Source organism: Rattus norvegicus, chromosome 3, assembly GCF_021556685.1.
Source record: "Rattus norvegicus strain SHRSP/BbbUtx chromosome 3, alternate assembly SHRSP_T2T, whole genome shotgun sequence".
Classification (NCBI taxonomy): Eukaryota; Metazoa; Chordata; class Mammalia; order Rodentia; family Muridae; genus Rattus; species Rattus norvegicus.
The window spans coordinates 146,906,798-146,930,962 of record NC_141536.1 but is presented as its reverse complement, the minus strand read 5'-3'; the positions used below and the strand labels follow the sequence as shown (position 1 = coordinate 146,930,962).

At 40.3% G+C, this 24,165-nt stretch overlaps 1 protein-coding gene across 12 annotated transcripts in view; it reads right to left on the bottom strand.

Moving 5' to 3' along the window:
- The window catches only part of Ralgapb (Ral GTPase activating protein non-catalytic subunit beta), an 89,039-nt gene that overhangs the window by 34,080 nt on the left and 30,794 nt on the right, over positions 1-24,165 (bottom strand). For 4 of the 12 annotated variants that reach the window (XM_087653437.1, XM_087653433.1, XM_087653434.1 and 1 more), the window contains exons 9-18: positions 23,940-24,156; positions 20,389-20,590; positions 18,033-18,200; positions 17,511-17,625; positions 16,571-16,718; positions 14,969-15,033; positions 13,166-13,295; positions 11,290-11,411; positions 7,269-7,451; positions 5,088-5,239 (exon numbers count right to left, since the gene is read on the bottom strand). In XM_087653437.1, the coding sequence (XP_087509563.1) occupies positions 5,088-5,239; positions 7,269-7,451; positions 11,290-11,411; positions 13,166-13,295; positions 14,969-15,033; positions 16,571-16,718; positions 17,511-17,625; positions 18,033-18,200; positions 20,389-20,590; positions 23,940-24,156 (1,502 nt within the window). 12 annotated transcript variants of the gene reach the window in all.

Below are 24,165 nucleotides of genomic sequence, written 5' to 3'. Positions count from 1 at the left end.
AAGGGTCCTAGGTCCCAATTCCCTCCCAATAAGAAAGAACTCTTAAGGTCAAGTCACCTTGAGCACTGGTTGCAACTCTACCTTCACTGTCCAGCATCTTTGTCCCTCCACCTGCCCAGTCCTGCTTCCTCCCAACAACCACTGCAAGCAAATTTCCTCTCTGTTACCCAGGGAATACGGCTGACTGCAGTTCCAAATCAGGAAGCTCCTAAAGACACATTTACAACTGTGCTTGTGTGCTCCAAGTTTCAGGATTATAATAGCCAAAATATGTTAGATCTAGAAAAGGACATAAAAATCAGCCAGACCTCCTCACTTTTCAGATAAGGAAACTTAAAACCAAAGAGCTAAATGATTGTTAAGAGGCCAAAACCCAAAGCCTGCTGCCTTCCTCCTAAATGACCAAGGAAAAGATATATCCTCATTTCAAGTAAGGAACTTGAGATACTAAGAGTTAAATCTCAAAAAAAAACTATCATAAATAAACATATAACACGAAATGCTTTCATAAAGCAGACTTCTACTGATCAAGACTTACCATTCAGAAATGTTTGTGTGTATGTATATAGAGGGTATGTATACGCTTATACATAAAGTGAGGGAAGAAAGATTTCTGCATCTATGCAAGAAATTAAAACTCACCTAGCTCTCACTAAGTATCAAGTACTAGGCTAGGCACTTTATACATATTTCTCATATAGTTTCATAATAACCATATGAATTAGGTACTATCATTATTGTCATTTTTATTATTATCACTGGAGACCTGAACCCAGGTACTTGTGCTTGTGTAACAAGTGTTCTTACCCTCTGAGCCACCTCCAGCCTCAATGCCATCTTTATCATTCAATCTCTAGCTTGTGTGGTCTAAGGTCTCTGAGATGGAAGGCACTGTTGACTTGCAGTTTCCACTCCTCCTAGAAGTACTGCCTCAATTTAAGAACAAGAGAACCCCTCAGTAAGTTTGGCACTCTAAGACTCTGAGAAACAGGAGACATCCTAGAGCCTAGTACTGAGAAAATACAGCCTTGGCTTTCTCCCACAGAGCAAACACAGATGTCACGAAGCACACAGACCAGGCGAGCTTGCCTGTCCCATGACGGTCTCCAATGCTATCCCATAGGCTGCCGCAAGGATTAGGTCACTCAGGTGAAGTCATTACCAGCCTCAGCACATTCTTCTCCTCATGGAACTGACTAGATGGAATGGTGAGCAAACATCTTTAAAATTAAACCTGTAGCTAAAGATTAAAAATCCTGTGAACTTCTGGAAGTTTCTCTTGGTATGCTCTGAGGTTCAACCTCTGCTTTCTATAAGCAGTATTCTGATAAGAACATACAGAACAAGCTCATAAAACTTGTTCATGCCTGTAACAGCAACACCTAGGAAGGTGAGGCAAGAGGACTGCTATAAATCTGAGGCCAGCCTGGGCTAAAAAGTGAGACCCTGCCTCAAAAATAAACAGGAGCCAGTAAGCTGGCTCGGCAGGTACAAAACTACTGCTGTCGGTCCCAACAACCAAAACTGGGTTCCCTGAAGCTCACACGGAGGAGAGAGAAAAGACTCTCAAAAGTCATCTCTGAGATAACTCGCTCTACACAGTGAGTTCTGGGACAACTAGAGCTACATAATGAGACGGGCGACAAAATAATTAAGAAAAAGAAAAAACCCACCCAAAAACCCACAACAGAATAGAACTTAATCTGCAAAAATCATATAACAGAGTAAAGGTCGGGATTTAAACAGACTACAGATAATGCGGAATATCTTACAAAAAGGAATTTAAACAGTCCCAAACAAATAAGCATAGGGTGAGAATAACATGAAAAGAAAACATGAAAAAAAACTGGAAGAGTCCAGTTAACTTGATGAGACTCTCAGTGTTGCAAGTCTTGCTGCCGTCTCCCAGCAGCTGCTGCTCAAGTACACTGTTTTACAGAGTTTGGAAACAGTCAGACCTCACAGAGAACACTGCACTGGTTAACACCTGAGAGCGAGACATGGTCAAAGCTAAACCATCGAGTGACAGGATAATAAAGACACTCAATCCATGCACTATGAAAGCCACATGAAGGAATTAGAGAAACAGAGCTACACACACACTGTCCCTGTGTACTGCTGCTGCCTGCAGAACGGATTTAACTACAAAAAGTCTGAGCAAGAGTGGAGGAGAATAAGTTTAACATGAGAGACTTTTAGTTTGATACAGAATACCAAGCTTTTAATAATTAAAACAAAGTAGGAAAGCTTAGGGGACTAGACTCTAAACCACAACTGAAAGCTAAGCATTTAGTAAAGAAATATACCTTAGCAGAGGGAACCACTGAAATGACTTCTGGATTTATTCTTGTATGTTAAGGTCAAAAAACCCAAACAGTTAATATGTACATTGTAAAAGTTATCAAAGACAGACTGGCATGTACCAAATAAACTCAGTATGACTGTGACAGTATGGACGCCCACACTGTGTGAGACAGATCAGTGAGTACAGAAATAGTAAAAAGAGTTGTGCAAAACTTCCAAAAACAGAGTAATAGAGGAGGTACCTACAAGTAGCTAGATTTACTGTGAGCATGGAGTCTATGTTGGTGCCTGAGATGCAAGAGAACTATATAAGCAAGTATGAGCATGCCCAGTTCACCACTACAAGTGGCCTAGCTTCGGCAAGGCGGGGCTCAAAAGCAATGGTGGGGAGAAATCGGATCACCTCCCTGACCCTCCACTGGAACTCAGACTTCACAGGAAACAAGGCTTTTCATCACTCAAACAGTAGGATGAAATAATGTTTAAGGATGATGAGTTTAGCCACAGAATACAAAACAAACAGGAAGAGTTAAGAGACTGGAAACAAAAATCAGGCAAAAAGTGAGATCATCTACTACAGAACACTGCCTGGGGCTTCAGGGGATAGTGGGAAGACCTTACAAAGACGGTCTATGGGACTCTGTTGATGGCCTCATGAGGAATGACAGCTATACATCAGAGAAAAAGCCGACGGCTGGGCACAGTGGTGCATGCCTTTAATCCCAGTGCTCGGGAGACAGAGGCAGGTGGATCTCTGTGAGTCCAAGGCTGGCCTTCTCTATTTAGTGAGCTAGAGGACAGACAGGGCTATACACTGAAGCCCTGCCTCAAAAAACAACCCTCCCCAAAAAACAAAACAAAACAAACAAACAAACAAAAAACCTCAAAAAAACAAAACCAAAACACTCAAAAAACAAAACAAAACACACACACACACACACACACACACACACACACACACACACACACAAACTAGTGATGTGATTAAAAACAGCAGCAACAGGGGCTGGGGATTTAGCTCAGTGGTAGAGCGCTTACCTAGGAAGCGCAAGGCCCTGGGTTCGGTCCCCAGCTCCGGAAAAAAAAAAGAACCAAAAAAAAAAAAAAGCAGCAACAGTGATAAAGGGTGCATGTCCCTCCTGGATGAGTTCTGCTGAAAAGTGTAAACTAAAGACTTCATGATGGACTTGTGAACAGAGACAAGAAAGCAGAAAATGAAGAAAAAGCCATTCGGATAGCTACAGTCTGAGGGAGAAAGACCCCAGCACACAGTAAGTCCTCGACAGCAACTAAGCTCTCATAGGAACAATCAGGCTGGAGGAAAACAAACTTCTTGCAGCACGAAGAACTCCCTGCTTATCTCCCCTTCTTCCTCTTCCTGGTACAGAGCAAGTCCAGTTCTGTGGCACTTTATGACTACACCAGCCCAGATGTTGTACAAGCACATACTTCACCAGTTTTCTAGCTAGACCTCAACGAAGGTACTGAGAGTCTAGCTATTAACACAATGCACAGCTCTAAACAAAAGCAAGCATCCTTCTGAAAATCATCACCTAAGTCCAAGAAGAGCAGAAACAAATCCAACTAATCTGAATACAACCCAAAAAGCAAAGGGCACTGCGCTCACACAGATATGAGGATCTTGGGCTGCTTACACACAGGTCTTCAAGCCAGCCCTTAGTAACCCGACACTTCCTTCTTGCGGTTGTTTCTCAAGGTTCTCATTCACCCATTTCCTCACATCAACCATATTTTTACAAATTCTGTGAATCTATGTAATCTCTACTTATTCAGTCCTTTCAAACTGTAGATGTGCCTAAACACAATCTTTCCGGTCCCCAATCCAGCAGGCACAAGGGACTTCCTCAACTCTTCCTGCCATTCTCTCAAGGACAGAACCTCGTGTTTCCACGTGACATGCGGTCTTAATTGCCCACAGCGCTGCTCACAGTTCAAGTGCTCCCTGTCCTCAGGCTGGGGCAGTGCTCCCCGTCCTCAGGCTGGGGCAGCGCTCCCCGTCCTCAGGCTGGGGCAGCGCTCCCCGTCCTCAGGCTGGGGCAGTGACCCCCGTCCTCAGGCTGGGGCAGTGCTCCCCGTCCTCAGGCTGGGGCAGTGCTCCCCGTCCTCAGGCTGGGGCAGTGCTCCCCGTCCTCAGGCTGGGGCAGCGCTCCCCGTCCTCAGGCTGGGGCAGTTACCCCTAAGCATGTTCCTTTGCTCTCATTTTATCTCAAAGGACTCACTGTCTCCTCCCAGCTCTCTGACATGTTTGTATCTCTTCTTGGGGGGCACTAACCATCCACCTGATACTGAAGAACTTTTTATTTCTAGTTCATCTTCCCGACTGTACTAGAATGGTATTCATGGTAATAGCTGAATCTAACTTATCTATATGATTCATTACCAAGCTTTTACAACGGAGTTAAAAAAAAAATCTTAACTGAATATAGTATAAAGATGTAATCACTGGGCAGCAGATCTGACGCTGTGACACAGCTCAGCTCTAGGCTAAGCCATCAAAGAAAGGGATGAAGTTAGCTCCAAGTGACTCCTGGCGCTAACATGACCTGACCTGAGTGAGTATCAGCCAGGGTAGAAAGACAAACACCCCAACTCTCTGGTTTCCTGTTGCTGAGTACAAAAAGAATTATTCCTTTCCATTCTGTGTCTGGAGATGCAGCACCCCTCAGGGGCTGAGTTACTTTGTGCTGAACAAGGAAGACAAAGCAGCAGAGGCCACTGCGGCCCTGTCTGTTACAACTCAGTCTCCAGCAGCTCCTCCATACCATGTTAACGTGGCTTCTGCGGCGTCCTTTACCCTCATGGACGCAGGGTTCGGCTCCTTGTCGCCTTTGTACTTGACTTCTTGCTCGCTGTTCTTGGATTTGCTTCCTGAGATACCCAGTTCTACAATCTCTAGGACTTCCTTAAGGCAATCCTAGAAGCAGGAAAAGACAGAATGATTTTTAAAAATATTTCAAATACATTATTTTATTTAAGAAAAAAATATGTGTGTTTGTGTACAAGCCAGGGTCAGAGAACAGCTTTTGGAAGCTGGTTCTCAACTCCTACCATTTGGGATTCAGAGATCAAACCTAAGTCATTAGACAAGAAGTTGTATGTGCTGAGCCATCTCGTCAACCCCGGGTGAGTTTTACTTAAAAGAAGACAAGAGGGGCTGGGGATTTAGCTCAGTGGTAGAGCGCTTACCTACGAAGCGCAAGGCCCTGGGTTCAGTCCCCAGCTCCGAAAAAAAAAAACCAAAAGACAAGGAAGCCATAACCGTGGTTATGTTTTGGAGGTGGAGCTCCAGTTTCTAATGCTCGTTAACAGATATGTGTTTGTATTATAACATAATAAACTTAAACCTCCATTAAATTTCTTTTAAAAGAAATTTATATGTTCAAAGGAAATTGAAGACAGGTTTTAATTTTAGTAGTTGCAGAGCTCACATAATTAACGTGGACTGTCATAAACCCTAGAAAGCTAAGTAAAACAGATTCAGAAGTAATTCAGTCAAACCTAGGTGGTGTAAGAGACATCAGATTACCTAATATATCAAGGAGAATTACTTATTCTTTTGAAGAGTCTCAAACTCACTATGCCACCCAAGCTGGCCTTGATCCTAGAACCCTCTGCCTCTGCTTAAATGGTAGGATTATAGGCACGTGACACCATCCCCAACTCCAATGACAGACATCTTAAATAATTTCTTTTTAAAATTGTTTTTATGTAACAGTTTCATGGAGCCCAGGCTCGCCTCTAACTCATTATATAGTCAGGGATGACCTGGAACTTATGGTCCCTCTTCTTCTACCTCCCAAGCACCTGAAATTATGAATGAGCCCCATCCACAGCTGGTTTATGTTGTGTTAGAGATCAAACTGAGTGTTAGAGATCAAACACTAAGTAGGCATTCTATTAAACTTAGCTACAAGTTTAGTCCCGTAAACAATTTCTGATATCATAACTTTAAAAGCCACACTGAAACTAATTCAGATTTTATCAACAATATTACTTATGAAGATCCCTATAAATATCCAGGGACCCTGAAAAGGCTTTACTGTTATGTTCCTAGCTCATTCCGCCTGCTTCCCTATAAGGTACAGTGGCAGAGAAAACAGACCAGATATCTGAGTCCACCTAAAAGTGTAGAAACCTGTGAGGAATACAATGTTTCCATGAAAGTTACTTTATAGCCAAGCTGTTCCACTAGCATTCCAGAGTCACAGTTAGGTGTCTTTCTTTGTTTGACAATAGGAAACCAAATAGCTTCAATAGCTATCTCCAGTCTGCCACACTATCAAAAAAAGTAATTTTCCAGACCCAACAGTTATGCTCATAACAACTGTGAAAGTGTACACAGTGTAGAAGGCTCAAGCTAAATAAAATTCCAGCATGGAGATGGTAAAAACGGGCCAAAACTATTACCACTAGTTAGGGAGCTACTGGTATGTGTGCTCATATATGACAACAGGTAGAATCAACTTTCTTCAATGCCGTGATCACTGGTAGGTTGACTACAATCCAGGGTAGGCCCCATTCTCAATAGTAGCTAGGAAACACAAAGACTCAACAGAAGGAAAAAACACTCAAAACTGTGTAGGTAAGAAAGTGAGAATAGAGGGTAGAATTTGGAGAAAAGACAAGAATGTCCAAAATACACAGTATGAAATTTTACAAATATTAGTGAAAATATTATTTTTTATAAAAGAGATCTTGCTGGTTCAGATAAATTAAGCAAGGTCTTCTCTTCATGAAGAATTTCTCTATGGGATTATTTGGAAGCAAATCTAAGCATGATGACAGTTTTCAAGTTTTCCTCAAAAGAGTTAAGTGTCCTATTAAAAACAAACAAGTAAATTCAAAGTATGTGATTCTGTATTTAAATTCGGATATTCTCTTTTCAAAGGTATTTTCTCAACATCCAGCTTCCTGCTTAATGTTTCAAGACTAAGTAAGCTCACCTTTTCATCCAGCATATCAGGGTGCTCTGTCAGCCAGACACAGAGACACTGAAATGCTGCCACTATCATGGAGTGCAGATCCCGGGAGTGAAGAGGAGCTGGCCGACTGCACTGGTATACGATATAACTGCACACAGAACTGATGGCACGCTTCCGGTCTCCCAAGTCAACCATCACCTTCACCTAAGCATGTCCATTTAAGGAATAAAACCAATCAGTCAGGAACCACTACACCAAGTATTTGCCCTGACTGTGCCTATCTGATAATGTGATATACAAGAGGCCTTTTTAAAAAATATTATTTAAATATTAGAACAGAATATTCTAGATATACCATTATATGTAACAAAAAAAGTGGTACTCTCAAACCCAAAGCATGGTTGTTCATAGCTTAAAACCCCAAGTTCTTGGATGCTCTTACTCATATTGCAAAATATGCAGGAATGGCCAGAAAAGAAACACGTGCATACTTTAAGGTCCCTAACCCAACCTCACAGTGATGGGTTTTGCTCTACACAAAGTCTAATGAAACAGCCCAGAAGTTCAATTATCAGTTACAGCAAGTTACACATTTTCAAAACATGTAACCTCAAAGAACTGTTAAGTACAATCAGATAACAAACGCATATCATCCCCAAATCTCCTCATGCACCTTTGTAAGCTTCCTCCCACTCCTCTTGTCCCCCTCTGTGAGGAACTGCTATCATTCTCTGCTACCATAACTGATCAGACTATATTTTCTAAAGTATATGTAACTTCTACAGTATCTACTTTAAAGGGCTATCTGGCTAGCTTCTTTGCTCTATTTAGCATATTAATTACTTCCAGATGTATCTATTTTGTAATGATCCTTTCTTACTGAGCTGTATTAGTACATGAATATAGAACAATCTGTCTAACCAGTAGCTTCTTAATGGACATCTGGGTTATTTCCATCCTGTGGAAATATAGTTGCTATGAACATCCATGTCATTGAATGGATATGTTCTCTTATACTGGAACTGGAATGACAAGGTCATAAGGTCATGTGATTAAATGTTTTCTTTGTTGTTGTTTGTTTGTTTTGGAGGGTTTCTTTGTATAATTTATTTTTACTTCATGTGCGTTGGTGTATGTCTGTGTGAAGGTGACAGATCTCTGGAATTGGAGTTACAGACAATTGTAAGCTGTCATGTGGGCACTGGGCAGCCAGTGCTCTTAACCGCTGAGCCATTTCTCTCCAGCCCATGTGATTAAATTTTTAGGATTTGCCAAACTTTCTTCCAAAGTGGTTATTACAAGAAACATTCTCATTAACATTTTCCTTATCTCCTCATCAACATTTGGTACAAGTCAAGTCTTTTTAAATTTAGTCTGTCTTTGTTTTTTCATGTGTGTATATGTGGTGTATATGTATGTGTATAAGTCTATATGCAGAGGCCATAGGAGGACTGCTGGCTGTCTTCCTCTAACACAGTGGTTCTCATTACCCTTTAATACAGTTCCTCATGTTGTAGTGACCCCCAACCATAACATTATTTTTGTTGCTATTTCATAACTTTAACTTTGCTACTGTTGTTAACTATAATGTAAATATCTGTGTATTCTTATGGTTGAGGCAACCCCTGTAAAGGGTCATTTGACCCCACAGGGGTTACAACCCACAGATTGAGAACCACTACTCTTATCGCTTTCTACATTATTCCCTTTAGATGGGGGTCTTTCATAAAACCAAAACTTGCTGTTTCAGCTAGGCTGACAGACTAGTAAACTCCTGAAAACTGCCTATCTCTACCTGCCACTCTGAGGTCCCTGTGGTCATGCCTGCTCTTTTTAAGTAGATGCTGGGGATTTGAATTAACAGGCACTCTTGCCTTGAGCTATACTCCTAGTCCTCAATGTTAGCCATTCTAATGATTATGTAAAAGTATTTCAATGTGAATCTAATTACATTTCCCTAACAACTAATGATATTGAGGTAGGAAAACTCACCTTAAAGGAGAGTGGCACTATTCCCTGGGTTTAGGTCCTGGACTGCATAAAAAGGAGGAAGCCAGCTGAGCACAAGCATTCATCTGCTCTCTTCTTCCTGACTGTAGACTCAACGTGACTAGCTGCTTCAAGCTCCTGCCACCTTGACATCCCCGCCATAATGGACTGTACCCTTGAACTGTGAGCCAAAATAAACCCTTCCACCCTTAAGTTGATATTGTCAGGGTATTTTGTCACAGCATGAGACAGTGACTAATACACTTTACATTTAAGTCTATAATCAATTTTTAGCTGATATTTATACCTACCATACACCAAACAGGTATGAAACCAAGTTTTCTACTAGTACTACTGGTCAAAAAGACTAACCTTCCTCCTTAGAGTTATCTCTGCACCTTTTTCAAAACTGTGGTAATGAAGTCTCAATTACAGACAACTGGTCTATTCATTCAACCCTGTTCTAACACCAGACTGTTTTAATCATTTTATCTTTATAGAGAGTTATGAAATAGGTAGTATTAGCCCATTGTACATGAGGACATGGTCCAAGCAATGCTCCACCCAAGCTAATTCATCTTAAACCAAAAGTGGACTACAAGTCACAGGGAGCAGCACCTCACTTTCTGTATGGTCCACCGTATCTCCTGGGGAGCTATCCTAACATTCTATATCAGTAACTGCTCCTCACATATCTATTATATTTGGGGATTTCTGGAGTAAAGTTCCAAGTAGTATTGACAACACACTCAATATTACTCAATATATTTGTCTATTTTGTTTCTCATAGCTTCTACAACAGCTCTGACACAAAGACCTAGGCGTCATCATCTCAAACAGTACCACTCTGTGGTGACTTATCACTACATGACCACAATGCATTTTATTCTTTCGGCTCACCTAATCCTCACAACACCAACCGGTATATGAAAAATATTCTTTTCCATTTTTAAATAAAAGGTATTCTGATACTAGCAAGGATGTAGAAATTTTGGAACCCTTGGATGCTAAGGAACAACAATCTGTAGTTCTTCAAAAGCTAAACAGAATTATCATAAACCCAAGAATTTTATCCCTCAGTATATATCCCAAAGAACTGAAACTGATATTCCAAATAAATACACATACATCCACAGAAACTCTAATAGTAAGAGCTGAGGATGGAAACTGTCTAAATACCCCTCAACTGATGAGCAGGTAAGCAAGCAGCGATAATTACATTCAGCCCAGTGCTGTGCAACCATAAAAGGGGGCTGAAACTAAAATATTACATCAAGGGAGACACTCTTGTGTAAACTAAAATATTACATCAAGGGGACAGGCACTCTTGAAATGACACTCATAACATGACTTTCATCCTGAACCCTTGATGTGAACGACCCTGACCCAAGGAAGCAAAAGCTTAGTGGCTGTTAGAGGAGGTGGTTGTTGGAAGGGTGGGCAGAAGAGCACTTGCTTTGAGGCTTTCTGAGGTGACAGAAACCACATTGCGAATGTAGTTGGTGAGCTGTATTACACAGCATATGACTAACGGCCACTGAATCACGTGCTTTAAAGTTGTCAGTTTTATGTTACATAAATTTAAGAGAAAGAGAACAAGAGAGAGAGAGAGAGAGAGAGAGAGAGAGAGAGAGAGAGAGAGAGAGGTACGGGCAAAGATCCCATACTTCTAAAGTTCCATAAAATTCAAATAACAGGAAAAAATAAATATATAGTCAATTTTTGCTTAGTACTGATAACAGAAAATGGTAATCACAGAAATACTTTATAATAAACTCTTTATAAAAGCAAAAAATACACTATATACTATTACTATGTGCAAATAATCGCCAGTATTGAAATATTTTCTGTACCGTAACAGAAAGACTCCTATCTTTTGACCTATTTTTTCATTTTGCAAATTTCACTTGGAGGCTTGATTTTGTATACTCTGAATGTAAAATATGCAGGTACACTGATAACACTAAAATACCCACACGAAAGAGTGTGTGTCAAAATTAAAAAAAAGAAAAAATGACAAAAGTGTACTGGGCTAAATTAAAGGCTGTCTCACCTTTGCCAGGCCAGAGAGGAGCTCTAGAGCTGCCAAGGATATACTCATATCTTGCCGCCACTGGGAGTTGAGTCGCTGAGTGACGAGATGAATGCTGCGAATCAGGAGCCCAGCAGCTGAATCTGTATTAAGAGCTAGGATATAACCCAATGCCACATCCACAGGGAGGGAAAACAACTAAGCATTAGTAACAGAAGCACAGCATTCCACCAGGCACAGACCACAGCAGCCACAGTGAACACAATGGGAACCCACACAGAGCTATGCTCCCCACCCACCATCTTGAGCCCCAGGCCTGACTGACGGCCCGCGCACAAGGCACACATGGGGCTGGGCAGCTTCTAGCTCCCAGTCTACATTTTAACAAAGAACACTATGGACTTGGCAATTTCAGTAAAATCCTTATAAAGAAAATTGACATCTTATATTCTTAAGTATCTTATAGAGTTTAATCTTCAAAAAGAAGAATGAAAAGGCATCCAAGTATTTCCTAGAGTTTTACAGAGGCAAAAATTCAGCCTTAGAACCGCCTCAGAGGCTAGGAATTACTTTAAAGCATTTGTTGAATGACAGGGTTTAAGGCAGTAAAACCCACATGCAATGCCTTTCAAACACGTTTACATTTCGCTCTTTACCACTACTTTAACACCTTTATAAAGGTAAAATAACCAAGCCAGTGTTTTTACTTGGACTTCAATTTTATATTTAAAGTAATTATTACTTAAAGAGTGAATTCTAAGAAATTAAACAATGATAAATTCTAATTATAAAGGAAGCTTTAGGGGCATTATACCTGTGGATCCTATCAGAAAGAGGGCAGTGACAACAGAAAAAGGAATGATCATTAAAGAGAGACAGTCATGCGACACTAACACAAATCTGGATTTCTCAGTAAAAATATGACATAACAAGCAGAGCTCACTAACACCAGCTGAAAATGCTGGGACAAACAATCACTTCAAACACTTAGATACAACACATGCTGTATGCAGAGTTATCTTTAGTTCTGAAATGTCTTAGAAAGTATGAGAAAGAACACTTCAACCTACAAAATGCCTAAGTCTACGTAAGAAGTAACAATTTACATGTATTGAATATCCACATGATGACTATGAATTTGACATGCTGATGGTACTGTATCATAAACTTCAATTGAAAGCGTCCCCCATGGACACAGCTCAAAATTCTCCAGATGACTAAAAAAAATCAAGCTCACATCTAGGGAATTAGATATGCTAATCTCATGGAATAAACACTCATAGATTTAATCACTATTAGCACTTGTGCATAAGAACATTATAAAGTGTTCACACCAAGTCCATAAAATACTTGCTCAGTGTGAAGGGCACGGTTGCACAAGATGCTTTGGGGACAAGTACTGTATTTAGCAGGGCAAAAAGTGTCTCTTTATTCTCGTAACTGAAGAGCCTAACAACACAGTATCTGAGTAAGTCTTAACATGGAAAAACATGTTCCTCTGGGTCTCCTCTAGTCAACCTCCATCTCTTCCCTCACAGCTGCAATTTCTTGGCTCACTGACCATCTCTGCCAGTGTTCTGAGAGCTCTGAAGCAAGGCCACTCTTATGTGAGCCTGGATCACCACTGCCTGGTGCAGAACACAGACCTTTCATCATAAACATCTGTAAGATCTAACAAATTACAAAACGGATCTACAAAAAAAGAATCATGTAAATACTTTTTCCTTAGTTCTTTTTGACTAACATCTTCTATTATACCTAAACCTAAGTAGACAGAATTTTTATTTTTGTTTTCAATTCTTGAAAAGTTTTAGTTTTGCCTACCTGATTTAGTCTGCCTAACTCTGAGAATTAACACACGTGTAAGTGCTAACAGACTGTTTTAAGCACAGCTTACCATAATCCCTCAGGAGAGCTTGAGCAGGTCTCTCACTATCAGGGGTTGTAGGCTCTGTGCTTCCTCCACTTGCTGAACTAATGCCACTGTTGGTGCGACTGTGACTCTTCAGGTTGTTTTCTCCACCACCCTGGACAGATGAACCAAGATGAACAGTTTACAGGCATCAAAAGTAATTATTCAAGTCTGTTAAGAGTTGGGGCTGTGGCTCAGGAGTACAGCACTTGCCTCACATGCAGGAGGCCCTAGGTTCATCCCCAGTACTGAAACAGTTAACAGGCTAACTAGCACTGATGATACACAGATACACAGACAAGGGATTCAAATCACTGTGAATACACAGGGTTTGATAACTATAAATAAATACCCATACTGAGGTCTCCTGTGCTGGTTTTCAAAGAGTCACCTTAGAACCCTTTACATATGCGAGAGTTCTCTAACTAATAATAACTTCGAGTCACTAAGGAAAATACCTTAAAGTGCAGTCACAGCAAGACTTCAGAACAGGAATATAATCTTCAAATGAAGACTACATGGGCCTGGGAAATGAGCTCAACAAATATTTGCCACTCACAATGAGGACCTGAGTTTGATCCCCAGAACCTACTTTAAATAAAAAAAATGCCAGGAGGAGGCAAGACCTAGGGCGATGGCTATGGGTAAGAACACTTACTACACAACAGTAGAACCTCAGTGCAAATCCCTAACACATACTTAAAGCTGAGCATGGCCACCCACATGCCTAAAACAACAGTGCTGGGAGCGAGGGTCTAAACAGACGCACCGCTGGGCTTGCTGGCTGCCAGTCTAGCTCCATGCTCATTAAAAGATATTGTCTCTAGGTAATAGGGCAAAGTAATATCCTCTTACCTCCATGCTCACACCCACCCATACCCTAACACACACACACACACACACACACACACACACACACACACACACACACACACATGAGCGAGCAAGCGCATACCCACGCATGTATCTATACACACATGAAAAGCCACATCCATTTGGGTATAAACACACATAAAAGAGCAACTTTTAAATGTAGCTGCATGACAAAGTACAAACAATAAAATACTATAATTAGTATTACTAAATTCCCACACACCCAGGAGCACATAAACCCATTGGTTAAAGACCCTTGTACGCTTCCCCATATACAGAACTTGTATCCAGAGCAGCTAACACATTATACCTTATTATTTCCCCCATAGCCCAGCCTGTACCACAAGTATAACATGTATCTTTGGGGATACTGTCCATATCTGGGAGCTTTCTAAAGAGTCTACAGGAACAACAAACAGGACAGCACATCTTACCGGTAGTCTCTATCTGTTAGGAATAACAGAAACTAAAAAGGCCTTTCCTAGAATATTCACACTAGTTGACTGGTACTTCAAAATAATCCCAACTGGTGTTTCTCTCATGTAGGATTTCTCAAGGATCTAATAAGAAAAATCTCAATATATGTGATGTTTGAAAATAGGATCCTTTAAGTCTATGAGCTGAAATGTATAAGCAAACAAATTGGCTTTAAAACCAGGGGTGACAGTGCAAACCTGTGGAGGCAGGAAGATCAAGAGTTTAAGGTTATCTTCAGCCTCATACACAGTTTGAGACTAGCCTGGGCTACATGAGACACTGCTTCAAAAATTAAAGACGAAGGGCTGAGGACACGGCTCGGTGGCAGACAGCTTGTTCAGCTTGCACTGAGGCTCTAGGTTCGGTTGCAGCACTGCTGGATATAATTTACATAAATCAGAAGCAGATATTCTATGACAGACTATGTTAGCTTCTTACCATTTCCATTTGGCAACCAAGGGCTTCTAAAAGTGCAGAATCTTGAACAATATTTAACATTGCCCCTGCAACAGCAAAAGAAACAAAGCAGTGGCATGATATATAATTACAGTGCGATGGCTCAGACAGGGCAGAGAGTATAATTCGGAGCCAGGATTGGTCAGACTCATAACCCTGGCATTCAGAGGCCTGAGGCAGAAGAACTGCTATCAGCCGAAGCCACCTTGGCTACAAGGCAAGTACAGGGTTACATAGACAAGATACTGTGTCTCTTCCCCACCCTCTAAAAAAGAAAGAAATGGGAAATTTTGGTAAAGCATTCCTGAAATTCTCTAAAGATTACAAATAAATATGTTGATAGGTTAAAACAAACAATGCTTTAGAAAACCCCATATTCTGATATGCCTTCCAAGTTTTTATACTTTCATTTATAGGGATAGGGTTGGTTGCACACAAGTGCATGCCACAGCATATGTACATGGACAATGTGCAGGAATCAGTTCTCTCCTTCCAAGTTAGGGTCCAGGTATGGAACTCGGGTCATTAGTTTTATAAGGCAAGCACCTTTAGCCCAGTGAGCACTCTTAACCCAATGAACTTCTTGCTGCCCGCCTCCATGGTTCCCCTACTCCCACAACCAACCCATCCTACCCCTCCAACCCCTGGACTGGACTAAACTTTTTGCATTCTTTTATTTCTGACAATCCCTCCATGTGAACATTATTGGTTTTTCTCTCTGGTTTAAAATATTTTTCTAACATGTAAAACTGTGTGCAATTCCCAAGTACAGAATTTAAACAACTGAATTCTCTCGCTTCTAGTTTTTCTCACCTTTTTTCTGTTTCTATAGCCATACCAACAGTAACGTGAAAAGGTGTGTTATCCCCTGTTCCTGCAGCTCCTTGTCAAACTGACAACTTACCATTTATTTACTACGGAGTCCACCTTCTCACTGATTAACATGCCATACCTCCCAAGCACTCAGTACAGTACTGAAAGGAAAGGGGCAGAGAGGGAAAAACGCCGGGACAGGGGAGGGAAAAAAAGCATAACCAAGATGACTAAACGCTCACCCTCATCGCCTTAACTCTTAATAAAAAAATGGTTTACGGGTTGGGGATTTGGCTCAGTGGTTGAGCGCTTGCCTAGGAAGCGCAAGGCCCTGGGTTCGGTCCCCAGCTCCGAAAAAAAGAACCAAAAAAAAAAAAAAAAAAAAAAAAATGGTTTACTACATTTGTTTGCTTACTTGCCTCTTTGGGGAGAGAAAGGCTACATGCATGCCATGGCATGTGTGTGGAAGTCAAAGGACAGCTAAAAAGACCCAGTTCTCTCCTCTCACCCTGTGGGACCTGTGGATCAAATTCAGGTCCGTGTCATCTTGGTGGCAGGCATCTTTAACCACTGAATTATCTTGCCAGATCCCCTTAGATTTTCTTCTATAAAAAGCAAAAATACAAAACCAAGACACCTCCACTTCTGAATCAGAATAGTAACAGTGGCATTGGGCTTGGCTCCTCTCACCTGTCTCCACAGCATGCCTAGGATCATTAGTACCTGGGTTTCACTTACCAAAACACAAAACAAAACTGTCTGGACACAAACCTAGTATCATTTGGGTGTTGTTAGGGTCCGTTTCTGTTTGCAAGGCACCTATTAGTATATTCACAAGTCTCAGCTTCAGGGACAGAAAAGTTATAGGTTTATCATAAGAAGAGCTGTCATCATTACTAAACTTTCCTTCTAGGACCACCTGGAGAAAAAAAAGAAAGAATATTTAACATTATTAGTCTATAACACATGAACAGTAAGCCATGACATAAATGGGAGGGGTTGTCTTTTTATTTTTTGGGGGGGATATTTTCTTTATTTACATTTCAAATGTTATACCCTTTCCTGGTTTCCCCTCTGCAAACCCCATATCTCATCCCCCCTCCCTCTGCTCCCCCACCTACCCACCCACTCCCTCCTGCCTCCCTACCCTGGCATTCCCCTACACTGGGGCATCAAGCCTTCCCAGGACCAAGGGCCTCTCCTCCCACTGATGACCGACAAAGCCATCCTCTGCTACATATGTGGCTGGAACCACATGTGTACTCTTTGGTTGGTGGTTTAGTCCCTGGGAGCGCTGGGGTGTCTGGTTGGTTGATATTGTATATTTTTAAATATTTGTTTATTTACTTAATGTTGAGACAGGGTCTCACTATATAGCCCTGGGAAGCCTCAAACTCACAAAGGCTCCACCTGCCTCTGCCTTCAAGTGCTGGAATTAAAGGCTTGTGTAACTATGCAGGGCTAGAAAACCACTTTTTAAAAGCTCGGCTCCATTTTGTTAAAAGTGCAGTTTTACTTAAATTAACATACAAAACCAGCATACAGAATACAAAAGAATGTTAATGATGATGCCTGGCAGGATGCTGAGACAGAAGGGTTTTAAGTTTGCAACAAACTGAGCTACCTAGCAAGACCATGCATCATGAAGGGGGGGGGGGGGGGGGCAGTCAGGGGGAGGAGACAGAAAAAGAAGTAATTAAAGAAACATTACCTCAGATCTGACTGTGCCAAAATGATGAGGGAGGGGCAACAAAGAAAGCAGGATATTAATGGATGATCTTCTCAATTCTGTTGGATTTACATAGCTTTTGAATTTTGAGAGTTCTCTGCCAAAAAAAAAATTTTTAAAAACTATTAGCATTTTTCAACTAAAGAGTATTTTTAGCTACTTTAGCATATACTATGCTATAACCATTTTCCCACAATCCAAGCACTGTATATATGAGAACTGCTATGTTACACACTTACTGAATTAAAGCTAGAATTAGCTGAAAATCTAAGGCATACTTTATAACAGTAGGATTTCAGGTCTGATCCAAGCCAGAAAGGATCCAGTAAGCCCATGGGCATATGAGAGATGAAGGTACCCAGGGACTGAGAGTGTGTGAATGCTCTGTACTCAATTTAATGCAGCCTAGGTCCCACTGGGCTGTGAAAACAGCTAGAGAGGATAAACTAGCAAACTGGAGGAAGGGCTAGACAACTGACACAGTAGTAGAGAATGACAACTTACCTGTCAGGCAAAATGGTTTCAAGAGCTGAAATAAAGTAAGGAACCACAACATCAATCCCTTTCAAGTCACAGCAGAACAAAGGAGGGGAGTTTAGAATAACGCTGGCCAAGACAGGATGGCATACATAATCATTTATCTGCAAACCTTGAATTAAAAGCATGTAAAATCTAGGAAAGCAAGAAAAAAAAATTTAAACAAACTGCTGATCAAATGTTTCCAAATTATTATCATTTGCTACACAGTTATCTGAAAAGCCCCTGTCCCCTCTGCATTCTAGTTTCCAGACTCTAAGGAACTACTAGGAGTTAGCAACTCAAATCATACAACCCATGACCACTATACCCTCTAAAAAAGTTTTAACTCTGTACATCAAATTACAGGCGCCTACAAATGAGATACCCACACCAAAACAAAGTCTGGGTATTTATCTAGTGGAATTAACTGGTGGAGTCAAATTCTAAAGTAGTAAATTGTTGTAGCATTCACAATCCTAAGAAACAGGAGTGAGTCTGTATCTTTTCCCTTCCTTCACTGCTTCTGAGTGGTTAGAGAGAAAGGAGCCCCAGGCAACTCTGCTCGTCATAGTATGAAGATCACACTAAGATTCCCTTGAGGAATCTGCCTGAACATGTCTTCCTTTCCTACACCCTCCAACTATAACCACGTCACTAAGCATCCCGCAGCCTGGCTACTCAAGAGCAAGCACACTGCTCCACTCTTCTCAGCACAGGACACTTCTTCCTTCTTTGCAAATCTCCTCACTCACTAGTGCCTAGTCAACTCATTTCAATCATCTTCCGTATCCAGAACTTAATTAAATGGGCATGTAATACGCAGTTCTCAATAAATAGCCCACACGTCCTTGAAATGCAAGACTGAAACTTAAATACATCATTTGTCCTCTCACAAAGCTGTGAGCTTGTCACATGACCCCTCCCCCAGTCTTCTGAACTAGATAGAAAGCTCACGTCCATAACCTTTTCCCTTCCAACTGCTGATACAATTTGAAATAACTCGCCAGCCCGAGGTCTCCCTCAGAGACCTTCTTTCACAGCTATGTGTAGCTAGAGGGGAGGCAGACACCTAGTTAATCAGATCTTCTTTCCCAAGACTCTCACATTTCAGAGATGCTAACTTACCCCACTGGACTTCTAGACAAAGGCTATGACAATTAGGAGCTTAGAAGCACTGCAGTAGAAGGAAAATGATCTGCAGAGAAGAATGAAGCAGTTCTTGGAGACAGAGGCCCAGGAAGCAGGAGAGTTGTTCTGGTCCGTGAACACTTTCCAGTTCCTGATTCCTACTTTTTATGCCTTACTGTATTGCTTGACCTTAAACTTTATTAAGTATCACTAGCAACTCATCATTTATTCACTTTGACTTAAACCAGATTTAAAGATAAGAGCCTATGGTTAGAACTGTTCTGACTTGTATATACCATGTTTTCCTATGACTTGTGTCTCAGACTTGGCTCCCTCTTTCCAAAACACCTAGCAATATAGGTATCTCAGTGTTCTACTCGATTGTAACCCCACCTCAGCAACCACGCAAGCAAGCAGTGAAGAGGAGCAAAGCAGAACCAAGAATTATAAATTTCCAAAGCATAACACATCTGAAATGTCATGGTAAGAGCAGAGTGAAGAGACAAATAGGAGAGCTAAGTGCTACAAGGCAGGAGTTGAATAATCAACCCATGATGAAAGAGGAGAGGCAAACAATGCCTAGGTTGTGGTCTGAGCAGCTGGATGGATGGCAGAGGCAATTACAGATGGTGGAAGCCCGAGGTTTGGAAAAGATACTCCTATCCAACCTTCCAACAGTCTGAACACTACCTACCCATCTTTCTAAATCCAGTATACACATCTAATAATATACCACAACTCTTTCCCGAACCCTGTAGGCTAAGTACGGGCTGCTGTTCCCTTCAAACATTCAAAACCATCATGTCTCTCTCCTGCCAACTTTCGCTTCCTATTGAACCACTGTGATATTGGTCAATCTAATCACCACAGTCATTAAACTCCTTGGGAGTAAAATTCACAGCTGATTTATTTCTGGACTGCACACAGAACCTAACATTGTCTCAAAAATCTATTAACGAATTATTGTGGTACTTCCAAATCTCTCCAGAACTTACAAATGATAGAATAACAATAGCTCTAGAATAGAACCTTAAGTCTTTACCAGATCTGATGAAGCAGGTAAAAGAATTCAAGCAGATTTCAATCACATAAAGACACTGGCAAGCATTTCAGACCAACAGTGGCTTATTGATTTAGCTTACCAAGCCATGCCACAATAGTATTTCACCATCAACTGATATAAATGCAAAAATTAACAACAAAATTCTAAAACCTGGATAAATAAGCTGGCAGAATCTCTTCTCCAGTCTTCTTGCTACAAAAAATTCTACATAATGTCCCACAAGCCTCAGCTCTTCCTGCTTCATAGTTATCAGGAAATTCACTTGCATCAAACACAGGATTGGAAACCATGGTGTCTGTTGACATTTGGGAACCCTTCCGTCGAAACTCCATGCTAGCTTGTGTTGCAATGGCTGGGGAGAAAAAAGGAGCATTTTATTACTTTTATCAAAGTGCCAAATAGGCTCATGGGACCCTGGACACAAAGATCAAATACTGGTTTCATTACATAACTACTTCAATAGAATCCAATAATGCTTTTGTTTAGCAACTATATCGTAATTTATTTTTAAAGGGCTCTCTGATATCTTCTTTGAAATAGATAGCAATTAATTTACAATAACATCGTCAACAGATTCTACAAAAATTATTTTTTTCATTGAATCTCTGGTCAGAGGACTATAATTGTATACATCTGCATACAGATATATACAGAATTTGCCTTTTCTATTATTTATTTTCTGGTTTTTTTTTCCTCCTTCTAGAGAATGATGCTTACCCATGAAGAAAAGTAGCAATCAAAATTTATACAATTAATCCAAATGGACAAAGTAATTAAGGGGACAAGTGCATGCCAGTCTGAGTACTTTATGACATGACAGGGTAGGATAAGAACTGAGTAAGGAAGGCAAAGAGGGCACTCCCACACCCCACCCAGCTCCAAAACACACACCAAAGAGCTGCCCGACCAAGCAAATGAGAATGAATTTTAACAACCACAGACAGCAGCAAACTTGAGGTTGATAAATCAGAAAATTGGGTTGATAAGGAGGATTATCATGGTCATTCGCTGTCAACAAAACAGAAGCCCTTCGAAAGTTGCTTTTAACAAAAGATTTCATAGCACACAGATTACTCTGAAATCTTTTATTACTCTACATAAAATATTTAAATCGTATTGTAATGATAGAAGGCTTAATAGATGCAGAGTCAAGCATAAATCTTTATGCAACTTCCCATGAGCCATTTTAGTCCTGAATAAGCTATCCAGCAGTAATACATTTGGAAAACACTCCATGCAGAATGCATACAAATCAAACACTAAATCTGTATAAAAATAAGCTTAAAGCTAAAAAAAAAAAATTAAAAAAAAAAAAAAAGCCAAAACACAGTTAGTGCAAAGTCCTGGAATTCATGACATGACCAGACTAGTATACAGAAATAATGGGATTGATTCAGGCAGATTAATTTGCTTTTGCCAACAATCTTCCCCATTCAAAACACAGAAAAAATAGTTTTCTTCCCAAGTGCAAAAACTACAATAGACAATGACAATCAAAAATTTTAATGGAATTATGGAAAAAAATAAAAACATGACTGCAATTAAGGAGAAGCTTCTGGTTCCTACTTACAAGATTTATAAGAAAGAAGAATTTGGATAAAAGATGCTGCAAGATAATAGAAATAAATGGAAACAAATCAAAGGACAGCAGTAATTATAAAAATACTTTAAAGATGGTGAAATTTACAATAAATTAAGAAGCTTTTTAGCTTTTTCAAAGTTAGATTTAAAGCTTTACGATACCACAAGCTAATTCAAAAACATAGGAAATTGTGCATTCAGGTCCGAAATTATGATTTTTGTATCATGCAAAACAATGAACAAAGAAAATTACACAGCTACAAAGAATTGAGGTTTTGAACTGGCCATAACGTGCATTAAGGTTTTTAGTTTATTAACCCTTCCCAGCTCAATGTCACTTTTACAAAGCACAGTGCATGAGGTAAACTGAAAGCTAACAATTCAAAGAAGCAAATAGTTGAGTTAAAGGTGAACCGCATGGCAGAATCCCTTGATGGCAGCCAGTACTTAGAAAACGTGACACCCCAGCCTGCACCTCCCATCCAAGACTTCTGGAGGCACCCGAGAGCACTCTAAGTCCACTTTGACTATGCGGACACCTCGAATCTCCTGGGTAATGTAACAGCCTTTAGCACCTCTGGACACAGCCAGGAGGAACATCTCTCATCTCGGAAGCAAGCAGAAGGGTAAGAATGAAGGAAGTGCTGTGCTGCTCATTTGTCACTGGAACTCTGGTTGTTTTCTAGTGCAGTGAGCCAAGCTGTTACAAACTCTCCAGAGAGAAAGCTCTAGATTCTCATTATACAAGCCTTCCACAAAGCAGCAGACTAAGCCATGCTAGATTCAAAGATGTCAAGGCCAACAGCCTCTCAACAGTTAGTTTATGTTGCAAGAATTATACCTTATCAAAATAAATAAATAAATGGCTGACTGACTCTGGACAAAAGCATATAAATTAATAAACATGGTTCAAAAAACTCAAATACATGGCACATAACATAGTGAAAATATACCCATGAATGGTTTTTAAAATCTTCACTTACTCAAGCTCATGTATAAAACTATAATGAGGAAATGGTAAAATATAAAGTGACTGAATTTGAACAAACTAAAGCAAGCAAAAGAATTTCTAACTCACTCATGCAGCCTCATATCCCATAACATCTTCATACTTAAAAATCTTTTCTAAGTCATTTAAAAGATTCATAAGAACATCCAAAATAATTACACTTATAAACTATTCATAGGCATACACCCAGGTGTAAATGAGCTTCTGAGAAAAAAAAGAATTCCTTATGAACATTGTTGACTTTATCTCTGGATTCAACACTCTTCCTGGAAAATAAAACTATCAGAAAGTAATACTATCAGACATCTTTTTACCTCAGTCTGTCTCCAGTGCCTGTAGAATAGTACTTTTCAGAAAACAACTAATACACTCATTAATACAAAAACATGATACCTGGCACATACTAACAGTAACTCAATAAATGCCAGCCATTATTATCATTCAACTGCGCAGGACAGATGATAACCAATCAAAACATCCTGCACTACCTCACCATCCATCTGGCACAAGCATACTGGTAAGATGACAAATTCAATTTCATTTAGACAGTTTCATTCTATAGTAAACTCTAATAAAGATACTGGGGTTGGCTTGTTAATGTTTTACAAGTCTTACGGAGCTACAAGGCAGATCATATTTTCTCTAAACTAAAACCTGAAATGTTAAAGTCTACCATGAAGCAAGCAGAATATTCCTGATATTCACATGTACCGATGATTAAATGGCTGCGAAAAACCTAAGAAAACATTTCAATGAGTAAATTTTCACTCAAAATCATTAATTATTCATATATCTATTATCATCCTGGCTGACATAAAGAGAATTTCCAGGTCACCTACAAAACAGAATTTGATTCAACAGAAAGTGGCTAACCTGAAGTGTCCCTAATACCACCAGACAAAGGGCCAAGCTTCATAAAATACACATTGAAAGGATAGATAAGAAATCTTAACACAATTCTACTAGTTCAGCTGGAAGGGGTTAAGCACAACATATTGCTTGGTTAGAAACAGGGTGCTTTTCAAGATCTGTATTAATCTTGCAGGTAGGAAAGATTAAAAAGAAAGAAACAGAAAAGGGGTAATGAGTACATGTTCCTGGGCATATTTACCAGTCATGCTGCTGTCTCTGTTTATTCCATTATGGAGTTTACAATGAACAAATGCTGCGTCAAATAACCACGATCCAAAGAGATTCAAGATGCTGTTAACCTTTGGTCTTCGAGGGGCAGGCAGAGGCCTGGGTTCTGAACTAGTCTGATTTGGACTTGACAGAGGAGAAGTGGAAGATGCCTGGTGTTGGACTTTAGAGGTGTGAGCAGTAGTAACCTACCAGAA